Raw genomic sequence first — 21,421 nt, 5'->3', positions numbered from 1 at the left:
CTGCACCAATCTGGCTAAAACCAGCAAGCTTTTAAATGGGAGCATGGATTTTTCAACATGAATAAACATCTCAGCTTCGATGTTCTAAGAGTTTTCCAGTTTTGTGAGATGGGACTAAAAAAATTAATGCCTTTTAAAGCAGACTGAAAACAATGTGTATTGCTTCATTTGACTCTGCATACCTTTAAGAGACAAAAAAAAGGCTTCAGGAATCTGCTCCAATAGACTTTATAAAATCTAAGCATCCTGCAAATCTCACCACAAGATTTGACTTTAAAACCAACTGGGCTCTCCTTGAATAGACGCAGCTATGAAGTAAAAGCCTCAGAAAATAATCATATTGAAGTGAGTTGTTTAAACATCCAGGTCTTCCAGGTATTGCTGAAGCTTAGAAACAAAGAATAATGTTGACTTCTAATAGTGACAGTTAAAAAAAATAACTGTTTCCTCAAACTCCCAGAAGCAAAGCTGGAGTTACACGGGTGCATTGCATTCTCCTGTTACCTATGTTTGCTTCTAACCAATTTAATGAAAGGGATTTGATCTTAAAAATGTTCCTACTAAGTGTTTGTTAAATTGAATTATTAACTCTTAAAAATCGCACACCATTTCCAAAGTGTGGTGAAGTAGCAGCTGGGAAGGGAAGGAAGGTTAAGGCTGTCTCTGGGATAACAGGGATGTTTGTACCACATAAGCTAAACAGCACAATTTCATTAGCATTTGATAATTTAAACTAGAACGACCCTTTTGAACAGTGATGATTACCTGAAGACTGCTAATTTTAGTCTGCTCGCTATGGATATTTGATAGGCATTCTGAAGGGCACAAAGGCATAAAAAGGTGCTACACACATAAGCATTTCTCTTGGTGAGAGTTCAGTTCACACACACCTGCCTGTGCAGAGAACTTACTCTACTACAACAGAATCTGAGACTGAACACACAGTTGGGTCACAAAGAGCAGCAGAGAGCAAACAAAAAAGTACATGTGTGTACACACACAACATAGACAAACAAAACGTTATAAACAGGTAAAAAGTATTTTTTTAAGTTAGGATTTTCCAAATCAGGGTTCTTTCATCTTTAATGCAGAGATAACGTTTTTTCAGTGACCACGAGTGTTTTCCCAGGGCACTACGTGTGTGTACCTCACTGGTAACTCCCCCATTTCACGGAAGCGAAAACTGAGCCAATAAAGTCATGGGAGTTACCATAGCTACATAAAATGCAAGTCACGAAGGATGAAATTTCAACTCAGGTTTCCAGTTTCCTATTCACTGAACCCTGAGGACTTTGAAAAATATACATTCCAGTACACTTTCGTAACAGTAACAGTGTTCAACCACCTGACATGTTAATCACCTAAGCATGGCATGTTAAAATCATTAGTAGTTACTAACAGCTAGTGCAAATCAGAATTGGTTTTTGTATCAAAACTAATTCAAACTGATTCTTGTGATCACACACAGACAAAAGCAGTAGTAACTCTGTTTCCTTGGCAAGTATAAGCCCAGATTTATTTCAACAGAGTACAGAAAAACTCTAGATGATATTGTTTTCTTTCCTTGCACTCAACATATGAGTACTTGGCATCTGCAAGAGTGACACAAATTAGTGAAAACTTTGACAATTTGAAGTTACTATCCTAAGGACTTGTCAGAGGAAAAGAAAAGAAAACATCTGTATAGATCTATGGTTTAGTGGATCAAGAGCAAAATATCATCAAAGACACATATCAACTGTGCAGCAAGTAGAATAAAGCCCTGATGTAATATTTGAAGGAAAAAAAAAAAATGCCAAGGACTTTCACTTCTTCTGAAGCCATTCAAACAGAAACAGAATAATAACTGGAATTTATGGTTTACTCCACTCTTTAATGTTATTCTATTGCATCATCATCATCATCTGTTTAATGCTGATAAAACAGCCATTTTCTCCGTAAAATTAACTAATTAGCAAAAAAATTACTGTTGAAGTAAAAAGAGAACTGGTTTAAAAACATGCATTTCCAGAAATGCCTGAATAATCTTTAGCCATCCCAACCTCCATATCCTTACCGGGACGTCAAAAGTTTCTTGCGTGTCATCCAGCATCTGAATTTTGATGGAGATGAGTTTCCCTGGAGGTGTCATAGGTGGTTTCTGTCCATGCTCCAAGGTACTGATCCCAGCATTTTCCTGAGCTCCTAACCGGGATCCGGCTGTTGGTCTCTGCTCTGTTTCACCCATGTTTAGAGAAACACGGTTCTTATATCTGGTAAAAGAATAAGGGGAAATAGGACCATGTCACTATAAGAGTTGTTGCACATAAGCATTATGGTGTATATATATACATATATATATATATATATATTCTTACAGCTAATACACGGTATGACCATTAACACAAAGTAATAACCATTATGATTTTTTTATGTCTCATATAAAGACAAGAAAACCAGGCAAACTTTACACTTTTCAAAATACACAGGCTAATCACCTCCTGGAGGTAAGACTGATTGACTGGCTGCAGCACTGCACAATGTGAAAATATTCCTTTTCTCCTGGAAAATGAAACAAGACCACATTGGAAACAGAGCACAACACAGACTTCAAGGAATTATACTTATTTTTATGTATTTATGAATGAGGTTGTTAGCAGCAACAGCCAGGGCTCCCAGAGAAGGGAGGATGGTGAGGAGAGGTGGGACAACTCACCACCTGCTGACCATCATCCCATCCTGGCCATATCAGTACTTTCTCCTTTGGTCCCTCTTCCAGCTTCCTCTGGCCCTTTTGCAGCTGTCACTTTGTGTAAGGGTCTGCAGGGCAGGAAAGCCAAAGGGGCACAAGATGACCCCAGTTAACATGGCCTAAATATTTTGTTTCCTTTGGGGATCAGAGCTGCTCTAGAAACCGGAGCCCGGCCTGATCCCACCGATGGGCCAAGGACTATGAGGACATGCTACTGGGAAGTCCAGAGGAAACCAGAGCAAAAACACCAGTTGGGAAAAGCAAGGGAAATCTGATTTCCCATAGAGGTCTGTGAGCAGGAGAAGAACACCAAGGAACCCATCTTCCTTGCTGTGCCTGCACCACTCGCTGAATGTGAATTTCTGCTTCGTATCCATGGAAAGTAACCTCAGAAACCAGCTTGCTAATTTTGTTTCCATGCAGCTTTTGCACCACATTACACAGCACATTTCTGCTCAATAATTATTCTATCTTTAAAAGGAAGCAGAGCTACAACAGTGATTCAGTGTGATTTTTCATTAACTGGCACAACGTTGAACCTTCTTTTTTAGTTCAAGGACCATTAGTTTTACTTGCCAAATGTTACACATCATACCAGCATTTTATTTCACTTTTTTTCCTCCTATCTTTCGACACTCTAGCTGGGTTTCTGATGAAACCCGCTGCTACTGTCTATTTATCTTTCTTGGTAATTGCTTTTCCATTCTGCATGACTTTTATGTGCTGATCAATGACCATTAGAAAAACATGTAGCACACAAAAACAATGGGAATGTAACTTTCCAGCTGAACAGAGGCACAAGAAAAGTACTGCCAATCATTGTCCGGCTTTTACTCCGGGGTTACAAATACTGAGAAGCCTATGGGAAAAATAGGAAGCACAACATAGCCAACGTATTAGCAAATGCATCACCAGTTCTACACTATATTATAAAGAACAGTGGCATGTCCCTCCATAAGGACAGAATAAAAACAGTCCCATCTTCAGCAGGATGTACTATTTACTGCATATCACTGTCACATCCTGACTAATTTGTTCCCACAGATTTTTTTATACACCAAGAGGATTGGAGTAAAAATGTTTGAAACAACACTTTGATTAAAAGGAAATAAAGGAAAAATAAAATAGTTTAAAAAGAAGGGGAAAAAAAGTGTTTGCTAAGAAGGAAGGGAATGAAAAATTAGGAAAATTGGGGATTGTGCGCCTCTACATATCAGCTCAACAGGTGCAAATAAAGGAGAACAAAAACTGCAGGCAAACATTTGCAATGAACTGGCACTATCCTACCCAAGAGGGCTGGACATAGTAGGGAAACCTATCCAAGTGCATGCCAAATACTACTGAGAGGCAAACTTTTCCTCAAATGGCATTGTAATCTAAAACGTAAAAGGAATAATTGAAAAGAATAAAATAAATTTAATTGAATTATATTAAAACCTTTTCATGAGACAAGAAGCGCCAGCAAGAAAGCTGCAGTTGGAGGCAGGAATTCCAGAAGACACCAACCTTTGTACAGCAAGACTTCAGGTCTACTTGCAAATATATCTGGTTTTCATGTATGTAAAGTAGACAGGGACATTTAAAAAGGTAACACATGCACCTTGTCTGGAAGTGCCACTGCACACAAAGGTACTGGTCTATGTCATTGTTAATTCAAAAGTTGTTTTACGAACTCTTCTGGAGACACCATCTACCACAGACAGCACCAGAACAGCAGAAAAGATCTCTACAGTTACTACAGTAGTTTTTGGCTAGGTACAGACATTTGAAGTGGATGAAGAAGAAATCAAGAAATCTGTTCTTTCCATTAAATCCTAAACATAGGAATCAGTCCAGTCAGTTCAAGTGATACTATTAAATAATCAACACAAGGAAATACTACAGAGCTTGAACCTTTCTAAAAATATTCTTCTGGCTAGATCTAGTGGCCCACACATCCAGACAAGCCAATAAACTTAGTGAAACAATGAAAAAGGACTCAAATTTAGGAGCCAAAAAAAATCCTGGAGGGAAGGTACAAGCCAAACCTCTCCATATATACAGCTGTGAGGAGTTTTTATTACTGTTATTACTACTGCTAGTAATATAGAAACTCTAATATAGATATATTGGATCATTCCGTTACACACACACACACATACACACTTCCCTTTTGAAAGCAAAGATCTAAGAAGTATGGGACACCTTCATCACATGTATCTGCTACTTAAAAGCAGACCTTTCAATTTTTTAGTCTGTATGTATATCTAAACATCGGCATGCTGTACTGGACATTATTTAATCTTCATTCTGTATGACACTGATCTTACTATGGTGCCATCATAACATCAGCATAATATCTTTATTGTGCCTTTATATCAGAGGCCTCAAAATTTTTTACAATTACCCTCTCTCAAATAATGTAATGCATTGGTCAAGCTTACCTTTTTGTAAATCCCTTTGATACAGAAGACAGCGAAGTAAGGTCACAGAATGCACCAGAAGAGTATTAAGCAAATACTGAGCAAACCTGGGGGGATGGGGATACCTAACATCTGTCACGATGAGGAGAAGGATCAAGTTTGGACAGGAGATGGAGAATTTAAAAGACACTCTAGTAGAAATACGATGTTGATGAACTGGGGAGGTTCTTAATGGAGATGAAAAAGCAGTGGCCGCCAGACTCCAACACAAGCAGCTCTAAGCGAGACTTAAGTAAAGGTAGATAATCAGAGTCCACACACAAAGAATCATAGAATGTCCTGAGTTGGAAGGGACCACAAGGATCATCGAGTCCAACTCCTGTCCCTGCACAGGACAACCCCACAGTTCACACCATGTGTCTGAGGGCTTGTCCAGTCTCTTCTTGAACACTGTCAGGCTTGGGGCCGTGACACCTCCCTGGGGAGCCTGTTCCAGTGCTGCACCACCCTCTGGGGGAAGGCCTAAAGAGAGTGGCAAATATAAAGGACTCATCTGAAGTCTGAAAATTAAGAGTTTCTGTCTGCTCTTTTCAGCAGGTGGTGAAACGCAAGGTCCAAGTCTCATCTGTCATTTCTGCTGCAGATTCACTGGGTGTCAGTGCCCTTCTCAGTAGTGCTGTAGCATCTGCAAAGATGGAGAGAGACTGCTGCAGATAGCTGACCTGCAGCCCAGCCTATGCAAGGGGAGAAGTTACCTGAGATAGCTGAGCAGCCCATGGAGGAGCCTTGGACCCTCCTGTTCCTTCCCCATCTGATGCTGTGCACAGGCTCTCACCCTCCTCAGACCCAATGCACCTCGCCAACCCAAAAGCAAGCAACTCTGAGTTCATTCTCCACGGGGCTGGCAAATTAAATAAGTCTGGGCAGGCTGGCAGACCCAGAGGTGAGCTAAGCCCAGCTGCTGGCCACTAGACTGACTCAAGCCAACTCACCTAACTCTACTCAAAACACTTGAAAGGCACAACTGCCATTAGACAGATTACTAAATGTGTTTTTGTCCTAATCACATGTTAACGATCCTTTCACACAGATACTACATGCTTAGATGAAAAGTTCAAGTTCTGTATATACTTACACAGCAGCTGCAAAAGGGCCAAGCTGTCATTCAGCATAATATCATTTTAGTTCTCTGTGTTCACAACAGGTGCATTTTAGAGTACTGGAAAAGTTTAGACCAATTAAAGTTTCCATCTATTTTTCTTTGGCAGGATGAAAAAACAATGAAACTGACTTTATCTAAAGGGAGCTGGAAGTATAAACAGCACCTGGGTGGGGGGACGAGGCGGCAGGAAGAGGATGGGAATAAAGGGTTGCAAAAATTGCAAAATACTGGAGAGAAGCAATACGCCACAGTTAGAAATGTGAGCAGTGTTCATGTTAGAATAGATGCTAATCTGATCTGTTAAGTAGTCTGCTCTTCTAGACCACACAATGATGTCTGGATACTTGATGCAAGAGGTTCCCGAAGACTTCTGTTACAGGAGGAGAATGGCACCAGGTATCTAAGCCTTTTCCACTTCTTTTGTTTTACTGAAACACATTTTCACAGCATGAAACAGAAGGCAGCACACTGTTCACTATTCTCCTTTTCGAGGTAAGGAAGCCTGGCGCACAGTGGGATGATGTGACTGGCCTGTGAAGTCACCAAGTAGACCAGCCGCAGAGCTAAAGCCTCTTAGACGCTGGCCCAACACTGTCTCCCAGATCATATGGCAATTAAACATTTGAAAGAGATTAAAGTAATCAATATAATACCAAATGAGATGACTCAAACTGACTCGATGCCTTATAAACTGTCAGTAAGAACTAGGAAGGCACTAAAGGACTAGAAAGGAACAAATTAAATCCAGATCTTCTAAAGTATAACAAATGTGAAGCATCAAGGAGAAAGAGGGGCAACCCAGGCAAACTGCTCACATGTGCTCTTGACTCTCAGCTTCTTGCACAATTTTTGGAAAGACTCAGCTCTGGAGAGGATTATGGTAAATACTGCTAACTCTCAAGTACTCACCTTCAGTTCTAAGCACCTTCATATTTGCAGAAAAACATAAAGCTTGACAAATTGGACTAAGTTTAAGGAATCATAAAGAATACGTTCTAAGGAAAGACAATATACATATGCCACATGTGGATGGGTCAGTGAGAGCAGCTGCCGCAAATCCAGCCGTGACAGTGAAGGTGCTACCTCTCCCTGAGGCTTAGTTCACCCCCACACCAGAAATTAATGCTCCAAAGCAGAGGGAGTAGGACGCGTCTGCACCTCGGCTGCCCCACCACAGAGGTTAATTCGTCAACCAAGCCCACTTCTCATACAATGTGCTGATCCTTCATATTTCTTTTCCCTCCCCATGGACAAGAGCAAAGCACGTCTGGCCCTGCCAAAAGTACGTTACAGACCTGTACGTCTCCAGCAAGGGAAAATTCTATACCTGCAACATAAATTATCAGTGAAGCTCTGTTTTCATTAATATACCAGAACTACCATAGACATGAAATAAGAGAGCAAGGTTCTTGAACCCATATTAAAATAATAATAAATAAAAATAAAATTTGGGCAGAGAAGAACCTAATGAAGTTCAACAAGGGCAAGTGTAGGGTCCTGCACCTTGGGAGGAATAACCCCAGGCAACAGTACAGGTTAGGGGCACCTGCTGGAAAGCAGCACTGCAGAGAAGGACCTGGGAGTTCTGGTCAACAACAGGTTGACCATGAGTCAATATGTGCCCTTGTGGCAAAGAAAGCGAATGGTATCCTAGGGTGTATTAGAAAAAGTGTGACCAGCAGGTGGAGGCAGGTTCTCCTTCCCCTCTACTCCGCCCTGGTGAGGCCACATCTGGAGAACTGCATCCAGTTCTGGGCTCCCCAGTTTAAGAAGGATAAGGAATTACTGGAGGGAGTCCAGCAGTGGGCTGATGATGAGGGGACTGGAGCATCTTTCTTATGAGGAGACACAGAGAGCTGGGTCTGTTCAGCCTGGAAGAGAAAACGCTGAGAGGGGATCTCATCAATGCTTATAAATATCTCAAGGGTGGGTGTCAAAAGGATGGGACCAGACTCCTTTCAGTAGAGCCCAAAGATAGGATAAGGGGCAACAGGCACAGACTGAAGCACAGGAAGTTCCATCTAAACATGAGGAGAAACTTCTTTACTGTGAGGGTGCCAGAGCACTGGAACAGGCTGCCCAGAGAGGTTGTGGAGTCTCCTTCTCTGGAGACATTCAAAACCCACCTGGACACATTCCTGTGCGATCTGCTCTGGGTGAACCTGCTTTAGCAGGTGGCTTGGACTAGATCATCTCCAGATGTCCCTGCCAACCCAAACATTCCTGTGATTCTGTAATAATATAACAAGGCAAGAGGACCAGGAAGACTGAAACCAAATTCAGTCTGAAATGACAGGGAGCAGACAGAGGGCAAATACAGCTCAGGCTTTTGTATTTGGTGAAATACTATTCCAGTTAATTTCTGCAAGTCCATAGCAGACTAATACAAAGCAAATATGGAGATTAAAAAAAATTCAGCTATTCACCTAGATAAAACCGGTAAGAATTCTTCTCTAAAACACACAATTTTCAAAGTTACGATGAATCGGTGTAAAAGAAGGCAAGAGCTCATGCACACCCGGTACAGCAGAAGTGAAAGCCCACAAGGTAGCAGACACGATGCACATGGCTGGTGGCAGCAGCAATAAACAGCAAATTTTCAGGTCATGCTAAATGAAGTGACTGGATCAACCCTGTTCCAGGCAAACAAGAATAACCCACAGCTGTTTCTTGAATGGGAATCACCAGGCACCACATGGGACAGCTGTGTGGGAATACCCAGAGGTGACAGATTTACCCTTCTCACACACAGTTTGGAGGAAGGAGAAGTCCACAGCAGAGAATGGGGACTTTTCTGGAAAGCTTTGAAGTCATCGTTGTCTTATGAGTCTTCGGCAGTTTCTCATGGGAGAATATCAAACAGTTCTTGGAAAATCTTCTTTTAAAGTCTGATTTTCTTGGGAACTTCCAAAACTCACAAACAACTGCCTCACTAACACAATATTCGCACTTCATGTTATCCCTCCCAGAATCTCATATACTCTTGAAATTACATGAAAGTCCTTACAAAGAAAAACATACATGGGAAATCTGACATAAATCCAGAAACTTTTCATTAGGCTAATGGACCAGCATTTTTGTGGAAGCAAAGAAATGTGACACCAAAAGCTCTTAAATAGAAAAACAGCTCAAGTTTGAAGGGCAGGAGTATAGACACAGGTGCTGGGTGTATGCTTCTCTGCTTGTACCCAGCAAACTAAGCATGGTTGCTCAGCCTCTAATGGAAACATTGTAAGAGAAGGTGGTTTCTAAATTCCTGTTCAGACTGCTGTCTGCCCTTTCTGCTCACATCCACTATATTCACTTAGAGAAGAAAGTATTATTAAAAACAAACAAACACAACCACCCACAATTATTCTGTAGCATTGTGCTGTGTTCTAGGATTAAAAACAAAACAAACAACAAAAACAAAACAAGTATTGTAAATGATGGCTGTTTCATGAAGTCAGAAGTAGGGAGGCTCTGGGTGAGGTATGGTCAAGATGACCATCAGAACTGCACATCTAATCCCCTGCAGAGTCAGTGGAAAACAGTATAGAAAGGGAGCTCCTAAACTGGGCTTAATTTCTAAACACAGATTTTTTTTTTTTCTTATTCCTGTCCCTAACGACTTAGAAAATTAACCTCTTAAAATCTGTCTGCCCAGGAAGATACCATGGCTGTCTACTTTTTGCAAATGGATACTCTAACATTCTGCAGACTTCCTAAAATTTGAAGCAATAAGAAATACCTTCAATTAAGGCGGAGTATTCATAATAGAATAAAATTCATCACCTCTCATGAAAATAAAGACAGCCCACAATATTGCCCACATCGGTCAGACTCTGAAAAACCTCTAAATCATGCTGTCTTATCCCCAACTCAGTTTCTATGGTATGGTCACGTAGATGAACAGACTAAGTACTTGGATTTGTACTGGATTGCTCTCCACTTAGTCGTTAACATCAAACTATCTAGAATATGAAACCAACATCAAATTCAGGGACCTAAGCAATAACACACCTTTACAAACTCAAACTATTCAGTATACCGATAATGTAGCCCACAATCCAGAATAAAGAACATTTATGTATGTACAGAACAACACCTCCACCTCTTGCGAGCCGTTCTGTACAGCATTCACAGTGCCTGCATTCGTCACTGCTTCTACCTTTAGGGCCATTCAGCTTCCAAATGAAGCTCATTTATCTTCATTGCATTCAGGTCCTAAAGCTGTTTGCAATTCTGTGGCGCTAGCAGCTGTCCCAGATTCCAAATTTTCTGCCAGATGTCAGCAAAGAGCAGTCCCATCCCACACAAATCTGATGTATGCTATCTTTTTTCCTCAACCACACACCTGTCAGTAGATCAATCAACAAGTGCAGTAATAGATTTCCGTATGTTTTTGCAATTGCCTGTGTGAAAAGCCTCATCCCTTAAGCATAAATACAGATTGTTCTGTGAATCAAGCCAGTCTAATCTACAAATATTTTTCTAAATCCACAAACTTAAAATTACTTTTGATGACTGCCGATGCTATTAAACAAAACAGTAAACATATCAATTCACTTCATGCTGTTTTCCAGACAATCTTACATTAGAAATTTATTGCAGGCAAGGAACATTTCTTGATTGAAAGCTGGAGAAGAACTTTTTACAAGGGCGTGTCGTGATAGGACAAGGGCTAATGGCTTTAAACTGAAAGAAGGCAGATTTAGATTAGATATAAGGAAGAAATTCTTCCCCATGAGGGTGGTAAGGCACTGGAACAGGCTGCCCAGAGAAGCTGTGGATGCCCCATCCCTGGGAGTGTTCCAGGCCAGGCTGGATGTGGCTTTGAGCAACCTGGTCTAGTGGAAGGTGTCCCTGCCCATGGCAGGGAGGTTGGATACAGATCATCTTTGAGGCCCCTTCCAACCCAAACCATTCCATGATTCTGTGATTATGATTCTTTTCCTTCCCTGCATCTCATACAAGCAAGCAAAGCCAGCTATATATCTACGTAAATGAGCAATTAAGTAAGCAAAGACTTCATTAGGCTCACCCCCTCAAAGGAACCCCTAAGAAACCTCTTCATAGAAGGTAATCAAGCCTGACAGTGTTCAAAAAGCATTTGGACAACGCCCTCAGACACATGGTGTGAACTGTGGGGTTGTCCTATGCAGGGACAGGACTTGGACTCAACGATCCTTGTGGGTCCCTTCCAACTCAGGACATTCTATGATTCTACTCTGGGACTAGTTGTGACCATTTCCCAACCTCTAGGGACTTGTCTTCACTATTTATTCTTCACTACCCCTCCATGGTACCCTTCCACTGTGATCAATGCTACCTACTTGAATCAGGAATGTCAGTCTCCTTTTCAAACCAATACAGTCGATTTTAAAGCTTTTTCTTCAAGCTTTAAATCAGCCAAATTGAAGGCAGTGTACAAACAGCTAATTCTGGCTACTGCTGGAAGGAAAATTAGTGTCTCATCTGCTAAACCCAGGTGATGATTAGCTCCAAGTGCTCAGCTAGTGACTCACCTCCAACAGCCTGAGCAAAATTGGGAGGTCCTGAAGCCACAAATGCCTTAAAAGCCCAGAGGGAGGTATTTCTACACAAATGCTTTGTTATTAGACACTTCAAAATTTGAATTAAATATTGCCCACTCATTTTGCATTTATTGTATCACCATTTAACTACCACATATGTGTTTATAGCTTACTTGTACATGAAGTTCAACACAGTTCTTTTAAAATACCTTCCTGTCACTTTCCCAATTGAACAGACCACATCTTTTCTACAAAATTTCTGTTTCACCTCAAGGTGGGGCAAGGATATTTCTTCTTCACTGTGAAACTCAACCTGTTTTCTGAGATGTTTTTCAATCTGTTGTCAAAATTGCCTGCAAAAGAATTGATGCTTAGGAAGAAGCTGCAAGTTACTGGTATCATATATTTGATTTCATTGACACCCCTTCTATTTTGCATAACCTATTTGTTCTAATTCCATCACTAAAACCTATGAAAACGTAGAACTCAACATACTTGCACAAGTGACAAAGTGCAATTAAAAAAAAAGTGGGGAAAAAATTAGGAGTAAAGAGTACATGAAATACACGTTGAAGTTACCCAGCTACTCCTTTACTGATGATCAAAATTTGTTGCAGAAGTGACAAAGTTCATGTTATCGTTTTATGAAGACCTAAAGTGTTTTGGAGCTGATATAGAAGCATCATCACTTGGGCAAAAAACTATTTCACGTTATGGACAGTATGACTGTGGAAGCTTTATTGCCACATGGTAGATGGTAGGAACATGTAAAGAGAGTTTAAGAAAAACTCTCTTTCTTGTGCTTCCAGTCACCACAGAGTTTCTTGATCACACCATGGGCTCAGGTGATGACCCAGCTGTCACTGGAAAACACATGCAAAGTAGGTAAGAACTTAAAGCAGTTTGGTGGTTCAGTAGTAGCACAAATCACTTGTGAAGCCATCAAAAGCATTTTCCAAAACCCTTTCATGCCATCACTCTGCATAAATAAAGCTGTTGCACCAGCTGGAGTGCTCTGGGCTCATTCACCCATACAACACCTCATGTGAAAGCCAAGCCGAATGTGCTTATAGTAGAACTAAGTAATCTGATTTACTTCCAGATTTAACAGAATTCTGAAAGGGATCCAGCAACTCATACCCAGCCTCAAGCATAACGTAGATGTTTTTTCATTAAATAAAAACATGTCAAAAGAATAAATAACACATTACATTAATACTACTGTTCAGCAGTCGAGGGAAAATCTGATACAGTCCTGGTTTTGAGAAATAAAACAGCTCAGGGGAAATACTATTTCTCTGAACCAAGTATGAGTATATAGCAGAGGTATTCACACTGTCTAAATGCACGCTGGCTCCTCTAGAGAGCTGTTAAGCACAAGAGTCTAATGCAGGTGTTCACTGGCCCTTCAGAAGAGCTTCTCCCTCCCTTGAGAATACAGACCTCTAGCAGAAGACCAAAATGGAGCAGTCAGTGTGCCAAGACCCTGTTCTCTCTCCTCTTGGGAAAGATCAGTTGTGATTTGTTGCATTGATGGTATGTTGCGTGAGTGTGGAGCAGAAGCTTGTGAGCTTGTCACCGCACATGGTGTGCGGCACTAGAGAGAAACACTCGTGGCCCAGTGGCTCGAAACCACAGAGGACAACGACACCAGCATTCAGCATCCTACACCCGGAGAAGATGCCTATCCAAACATGTTAAATTGAAGCCATAATGGCCTTGAATAGTTTCCTTTTTACCCAAAGCTTGTATCAGACTCCCACAAAATTATTACCTAGGTCTTCCACCAGGAAAAACATATTTATGGTCACAGTTGTATGCTCAGTATAAAACCCACTATATAAACAAAAAAATCCTGCAGGCTTTAAATATTTAACCATCTGTTCCCTAAAGAGACTTTTTATAAGTTTGCAAAACTGCTTGATATAATTTAACACACTATTTTAAAAAAAATTAAGTCTTCCTCCAGAAGCCTTTATTATACTTGACCAAGAAAATACCACACTTGGTAATGACACAGTTTGCAGTAAGAAATGCTTGTACCATCAAGAAAAACAAACAAACAAACAAAAACCCCAAAACCAAACAAACCGAACCAACCAAACAAAACACCTAACTAAACAAAACACAACGCTTTGTGTACTGTTGTTTAGAAAAAAAAAACTAAATAGATTCCTCAGCATCCTGGTAGAGATATAATGGGTCACAAGACATGATTGTATAATATCCAAATTCAAATATCCTATAGTGTTTTAAAATCATGTCTTTATTCTTCCTTTGAAAATGATTTTTGAAATCATAGCAAAACTTTCAAACTTGCTTAGGTTTCTGTCTCATCTCTATTTGTGCAAATACTTGAACCACTGAAAGATTCCTGGAGAAATTCTACTTGTGCTGAACAGCACAGTCTAGACAGTGTCTGCCTGATGACAGCTCTCCCAGCTTTCAAGATACAGTACTTCTCTGTCTTCACATAATTGATAACACTGCATTTATTCTGTGAACAGCTATCAGAGATACTGTGAGACAGAGCTACAGATATACTGCTGCCACATGTAAGTCCTCATTTTATGTCTGGCTAAAATATAAGTATTGTGTATGCTACATGAAGACAGACTAGGGTTGGTTTTCGTAGAATGTAGAATATAGATTTAGACAAAAAAAGCTCTGTTATAATAGAGCTGTTGTGTCTGCAAAATAAACTCCTTTTCCCCCCATAACTTACTTTACAATGAAAACTAGCAGAAGTTAATCCAAAACACAGCACTATTACTGCAAGCTTTACAAGCTGTACCTAGAGAAGGGTCTGCCTGTTCAACCAACCCATCATCCCTTTGTCAACAAATCTGTTTCAGTGCAGATTACATCCCTATGGCTTCTGTTCCATTTCAAAACTAATTACTCACCTGCTTAGAACTAAGAAAAAGCATTACCTGTAGAATCTGTACTTCTTACTATTGAAAGGGACAGTGGAAAGCAGTGCTCTTGTTCTGTTCTCTTCCTTGCAGCGTTTGCAAGGTGAGAAAGCAGAAATACTGTCAAAGCAGCCCACCAGTCTGCACCGGTCTCCTTAAAATACCATCGGAAGTAACACTCTGAAACAGCTTTTACAATCCCAGCAGGAGCTAGAGGCATAAGACTCTGATCCTTCTTTAAAATTAAGACACCAAGAAGTACAAGTTGTCAGAGAAAGATCAAGCAGGAAGAGGGAACATGGTAAATAATACATTTCAAGTCACTCAAAGTGAATGCTGCCTGGAAGATTTGGATGGGTTCTTTCACTAAATACAAGGTTCCCAATAAAGCAGCATGGCAGAGTGCACTGCTGAGCCAGGCAAACAGGGAGACTGGGTATTAGGTTGCTCTTTCCTTGGAGAACATCCTATACTCCTCATATTCCCTTCTTGGCTCCGGAGTCTCAAGTAACTTTAGATTATGCTAAACATGGAAAGCAGCTTTTATACCCATATCCGATGGTGGTATACAGGATGCACATAGCAGGCAAAGACCTCTAAAGAGTAAATAACTAGTATCTCCCAGGAGTTTTGCCTTGCTGACGTGCTTGAACTTCACACACTTCCCCAATCCAACCAAACATCTCCCCACAGGGTGAGTGCGCACCAGTCTGGGAACAGAGGAGCCTAAGACAACTTTAATTTCCATGGCTGCCCAAACTGGAGCAGGTCTGGCCCCTGGAGCATGTCCAGGCCCTGGAGAGGAGTTGAAGGAGCCCATCTTCCCTGTGTCAGCCATGGTGGGGGGGGAAGAAAGGCAGCATGGAAGTGGAAGGCGTGCAGCTGGGGCACAGACCTGGGGCAGGCAAAGGAGCAGGACTGGGACAAGGGCCCAAAACAGGAGGGGGAGAAAGCGAAACAGGCAGGGAAGGGAGCCAGGGATCCTAAGGCAGTGCACAAAACAAGGCAGGAAAAGGGAAAAAAAGCGACTGCATGTGAAAAAAAAAAAACTGGCCAAGGATGGAGAAATTGGGGGGGGGGGGGGGAAGGGGGGACGGGACAGGCAAGGGGTCTGGTCTCTGACAAGTGGTCTGGAAGAGGGCAGAAACTGCGGGTGAAAGGTAAGAGAATAAGATGCCAAAAACCAGAAAACAGAAACAAAAAGTGCAAAAGGATTGTCAGGAAGGGCAAGACAAATGACGGGGAGGGGGGAGAGTTCTTTGAAAGTGGACTAAGCCCATTTCCTTCCATAGCTGGGACCTGAAGTCAACAGACCTGTCCTGTATGTGCACAACACTGCAGGGGTCTCCTCACCCCATGGTGGAGACCCCTTCAGAGTCTCACCAGAGATTTCTGGCACTGAGGTGAGACATGGGAGTGGCAGCAGCAGCAAAGGGTGCAAAATCTACAGCTGCTATGGCAGCTTTCATTTCACACAGAACAGATTTCCATTTTTTCTTTAAATAAGGGAAAATTGCACACCTTACAAGAAGAGTTAAGAACTAGGATTTGTTTGCCATAAAGCAGATGAGGAAACTGCAAAGCTACTTCTTCCTGTTCTTGCATACCCTAATATTCACTGATTTCCCTCCCTGGCCCTGCCAAACACCACTCTGCCTCTCTTGCCACACAAGGGAGCACAGCCAGCCATGGGGAAGGCACTCAGGATTTAGTTTTTCCTCCCTGTTGTAATCTTAAGGCTTATTAACTACTCATACTATGCTCTTAAAACAGAATTAACAACTATCTTTCTGCACTTTCCATATAGCAGGCTGACTTACTCAAAAAGTACTTACTCTAACTTCATTATACTGCTGTGACAAGAGGAAGCATCATGTTATCCTTAATTCCTATATGGAGAATTACAGATAGAAAACCCAGGTCCTCAAGACACATAGATACTGGTTCTACTCGAGGTTTGGACTCTAAATCCATTTATTCATGTACGTCAAACAGACAAGTCCAAAGGAGGAGGGAAAACCCATCAATTCTCTATTCCCAAACTGAAACTCTTACAGCCAAATCATTCTTCAAGTATTTCAAAGCCCGCAGCTTTCTTCACACACCATCACAGATCCTTTTACTAAAGGCTACATCCAGGAGCCTGAGGCTTTCTGAAAATTAGCTCACGGATCTCAAGTTTTATCAAGAGTTTAAGTCACTTCCTAACAACACAGGGAGCTCTGACGAGGATTGAGTCCAGTTCCTTAAAAGTAGGTGGCCACCAGCTCTCTTCAGCTACCCTCTTCTTCCAATATCTGCAAAAGGCAAGGAATTAGACCTTTCTCACAGACAGCGTAATATACAACTGTGCACTGCTCTAGGAGGACAAATGCCATACCCAACAAACAACATGTAGATCGTGAAACGGAGCAAAATGTAACTAAATAAATACTCTGTCATAAATCACAAAAAGGGAAAATTACAGCTTTTCACTATGGACTTTTGCTTTGCAACATTAATCATGATCTTTAAACTGAATCTAACCTATAATTATATTTGAAGCATTACGATGCTTTGGCTTCTTGAGCGAACATTAAGGAAAGCAAGTAACATGACTGGCACAACCTTGAAAGTCTAGAAGAACGTATCTTTATTTTCATCCTTACTGAATATGAATACTCCAATTCCTACAAGGTCCACAAGGGAAACATCTGCCTTCAAATTGCACCTCATTATCCAGACAAAACAAACAGCATACAATTTGATGATTTTGCATTGCTTTCACCTTGCCCCCCACTTTTCTGTTCCTGTAGATCCACACAGCCTAAGAGCTTCTTCCTATCTTAGCCCATCCATATATACTCCCTCATCTCTTCCCTGTCTCTGCTTCTAGCCATCCACCACCCCCAAATATACACACACACACCTCCAGACTCTGCATCATTCCAGACTGAGGAAGTGAGCACTCATGCAAAGCTCTGGGCATATTTCAGGAGCGTGCACACACAGAAGCATTCCCATGTGGAGCAGCCTGGTGCACCCTGATGGAGCAAGGAAGTGGCGGGAAACGTTGGAGGGAAGAAAAATGGATGGAAAATGGCAGCATTTTAAACACAAGTGTTGGACAGATGGGAGGGGAAAGAGATTATCATCTACTGTGCCTTGATGTAATATTATGCAGGTTGACTTATTTTATGTAAACTCATGCATATAATATATCCAGGGCTTTAAATCATTACAGCAGAAGGGAGGTCTACTTAAAGAATATGTAAACATCTGCCAGGTATGGAAAATTTTCCCCTCTAGCATCAGACAGGATGGTATTTTTGAAGGGTCACTAACATGGCCTGGTTCTGCAATCTGGGCTGGCCGGCATGAAGCATTCTGCGCTTCTCCTCGGGGAGCACAGGACCAAGCACAGATGGTAGTCATCCTCTCACCCCTGGGGGCCTCTAGGAACTCCTTCAGCTTCAGTTTTGAGTTGGGAAATTGAAAATCACTGAATGTGAAAATACTACATGGCTACTCCTCATCATCAGGGAACTTTGCATTTAGTGGAAATCCCAGAGTGCATCCTTCAGAAAGATGGCACGTTCACCTCTGCTCCAAGAGGAACAGAACGGTTCTTCAGAACAACAAAACAGCCACCCCGAGCCTCCCATAATCCTGATCCAAATAGTCTGTTCTAGTGATGAACATGCCAAGGCAGGTCCCTGCCTTTGTGGAAGGCTGAGAAGGCACATTTCCCTCATCTGTACTTGAGGGCTGCTTTTCTGTTGCTCTCCAGCTGCCAAAGTCAGGCACATAAATACTGAAGAATATCACCATCACCCAGAGGAACAGGAAAGCACAGGCACATGTTGCAGCTACTGAGTGCAACGTGGCATGTGAGCAACAGAAAAGACTTCATAGCAAAACAAAAAATTCAACTGTCAGGATGTATCTGACCCTTCTACCCCTATACACGCGCACACTCCTAGATAAGGTTTAACCTATTCTAAATAGTAGTTCCTCCCTTAAGTTGTCTTAAACACATTTGTACTGTTCAACGACACAAGAAGAATCACTATCCACAGTCCTATCTATCCTGTACCACCTTCTTCCTAACTATACTTTTCTTTTTCCCCAATATAATATATGGAAAAAGAAGCCACAACTTTGATCAGTTCAGAAACATGGTAACATTTGTGAGTACTTACAACCACTAAATAAGCCAAGAAAGTTAAGGAAATAGCAATAGTCTGCAGCCATTCACTAACATATCTGCACCCTGACACACCACATCAGCCCTTCTCCATTTAGTCTCCACAGAGAAATGTTAGGGCACCCTGACCACAAAAGCAGCAGCAGAAAGAAAGAAAAGGTGCAGCACCAGTAGCAACACATACAAATCAATAAACTTACCTCAGCTTCTCTTGGGCACTCAAAGCTTCAGTCATGAAAAATGGATTGGTAGAATTGACACCTTGTTTGCCATACAATCTAAGAGACCACATGGGATTTTTCCTGACTTTGCAATTCAACCCTGAACATCTTCCCTCTGCTCCAAAACTTGTCACTAGAAGATACGGCTTGATAAGTCTGCTGTGGGGTTATTTACTTACTTTTCAACATGAACAGGCACGCTGCAAACTTCAAGAGTTGCACACGGAATACAGCCCCTGTAAAACAGTATCTCCCCCCTTAGCTTCTGGCCCATCAATTCAACAGGAAGCAATGCAGGAAATCCCAGGCATCAGTGTGATTCCAATCCATGCCCTTCCTGCCTGGGGAGAGAGATCTAAAAGCATCCGGGATTCCCGTTAACAGAAACGGTCAACACCTCTGTTAAAGGGAGCAGGGGTGGGGGAGGAGGGAAAATTCAACTACCCAACCCAAAGCTAAACATAGCTTAGCCAGTAAACATCCGAAGAGATGATATTAACTGCCAATCAGCATTCCACCTCCGTTTTTCTGATGTACATAGACAAATGACGCTGCAGTCAGGAGGTACTGAAGCCATGCCGAAGCGAGCTTTCAGCAAGCCACCCAAGGCTGTGTAGCTGCGGTGCTGTCCCAGCGAGGATGCTGAGAAGGGGACAGAAGGACAGAAGCACAAGGAATTACTGGAGGGAGTCCAATGGAGGGCTACGAAGATGATTAGGGGCTTAGAGCATCTTTCTTATGAGGAGACACAGAGAGCTGGGTCTGTTCAGCCTGGAGAAGGCTGAGAGGGGACCTTATTTATCCTATAAATATCAAAAGGGTGGGCATCAAGAGGATGGGACCAGGCTCCTTTCAGTGCTGCCCAATGAGGGGCAATGGGCACAGAGTGAAGCACAGGAGGTTCCATCTAAACATGAGGAGAAACTTCTTCATAGTGAGGCTGCCAGAGCACTGGAACAGGCTGCCCAGAGAGGTTGTGGAGTCTCCTTCTCTGGAGACATTCAAAACCCACCTGGACACATTCCTGTGTGATCTGCTCTGGGTGAACCTGCTTTAGCAGGTGGCTTGGACTAGATGATTTCCAGAGGTCCATTCCAACCCCAACCATTCTGTGATTTTCAAGGGGAAGCAGCGGTCACCCAGTTTGCCTCCCTTTGTTCCTCATTGCTGCAGGCCAAGCACCATTGTACATAAAGCACTAGTTTAAAACTTACCCTGCTATGGTTACAGCCACGATCCTTAACCTGTCTGCAACATCCTAGTTGTGGAGTTGTAGGACAGAGTTATCCACCCACTAAAGCGGCCAGCCTGACTCTGGAAGAGAAGTCTGTTCATGCAGCAGCTCTGCCTGCTAAAGGCGCATTGGTATGTACTCTGTACATTTCCTCTGCTGAGCACAGGTCAATGTCAAGGTTATAACTTTCAAAGGTATCCCCAGGACAGTCCCTTTCACAGCTTGGATGATTGCAGCAGCTTGTAATAAGCTACATTTTACCAACCAGCATCACTCAAGTGTAAGAGACAGGAGCAGGAGGTAACAGCCTTGGCTCCCAACCAGGGAAGTCACTCCCCAATGTATTCGATACTACGATGAACTTTTCCTCTTTCAAACAAAACATCAAGCAAGTTTACTTGACCTGTCAGTCAGTAAATCCATAACAACAAAAGCATACAAACAAAAAAAAGGAAATTCCAATTAGAGCGCTGGGAGAGGGAGGGAAGGGAAAAGAATATTCCTTCCTGTATCTATTTTTAGGCTATGTAAGGCTGTCTGAAACCATAGCAATGAACCTGCTATAAATCCCCTTACTAGCTTGACGTTTTGTTTCCTTATAGACAAGGATAAATGAGTGAGTACTACAGATTAAATGGCTGAAACCAGCAGGCTACTGGAAACACATGTGTCAGTTATGAAAGCTACTGGTAAAGAGAGGTAGGAGCAGCTGGTCAGAGAGATCAACCGCCCAACAATCTGATACCTAGTAAGAAATCCTTTACAGCTCTAAAAAACAGCACTGAAGAGGGGTCAGCCTCCACACAACATCTCTCCACCACTACCACCGTCTGATTCTGGGTGTATTTTGACACCAACTGTTGAACCCTCAGTGCTCAGATTCATTGTTCAGGCTGGGCCTCTCATGATCTGCCCGCAGAGGTCCGTGCCCCTGGTTCAACGCTACTTTTCTCGTGAAGTTTTTATACCTGGTATACAGCTACACTCAGTATAATTGTCATCAAAGAAAGAAATCAGGATCCACAACTCCTTAAGCGGTGACAGCAAACACTCC

General features: G+C 42.0%; 1 protein-coding gene across 5 annotated transcripts in view; it reads right to left on the bottom strand.

Moving 5' to 3' along the window:
* FARP1 (FERM, ARH/RhoGEF and pleckstrin domain protein 1) overlaps positions 1-21,421 on the bottom strand; it is a 221,329-nt gene that overhangs the window by 172,153 nt on the left and 27,755 nt on the right. For all 5 annotated transcript variants that reach the window (XM_071806878.1, XM_065829735.2, XM_065829736.2 and 2 more), the window contains exon 2: positions 2,057-2,252. In XM_071806878.1, coding sequence (XP_071662979.1) covers positions 2,057-2,227 — 171 coding nt within the window. In that variant the 5' untranslated portion in view covers positions 2,228-2,252. The remainder of the gene's footprint in view (positions 1-2,056; positions 2,253-21,421) is intronic.

This window comes from Patagioenas fasciata, chromosome 1 (genome assembly GCF_037038585.1).
Source record: "Patagioenas fasciata isolate bPatFas1 chromosome 1, bPatFas1.hap1, whole genome shotgun sequence".
NCBI lineage: Eukaryota > Metazoa > Chordata > Aves > Columbiformes > Columbidae > Patagioenas > Patagioenas fasciata.
Note: the sequence above shows the minus strand (reverse complement) of the source record. Positions and strands in the feature narration are given on the sequence as shown.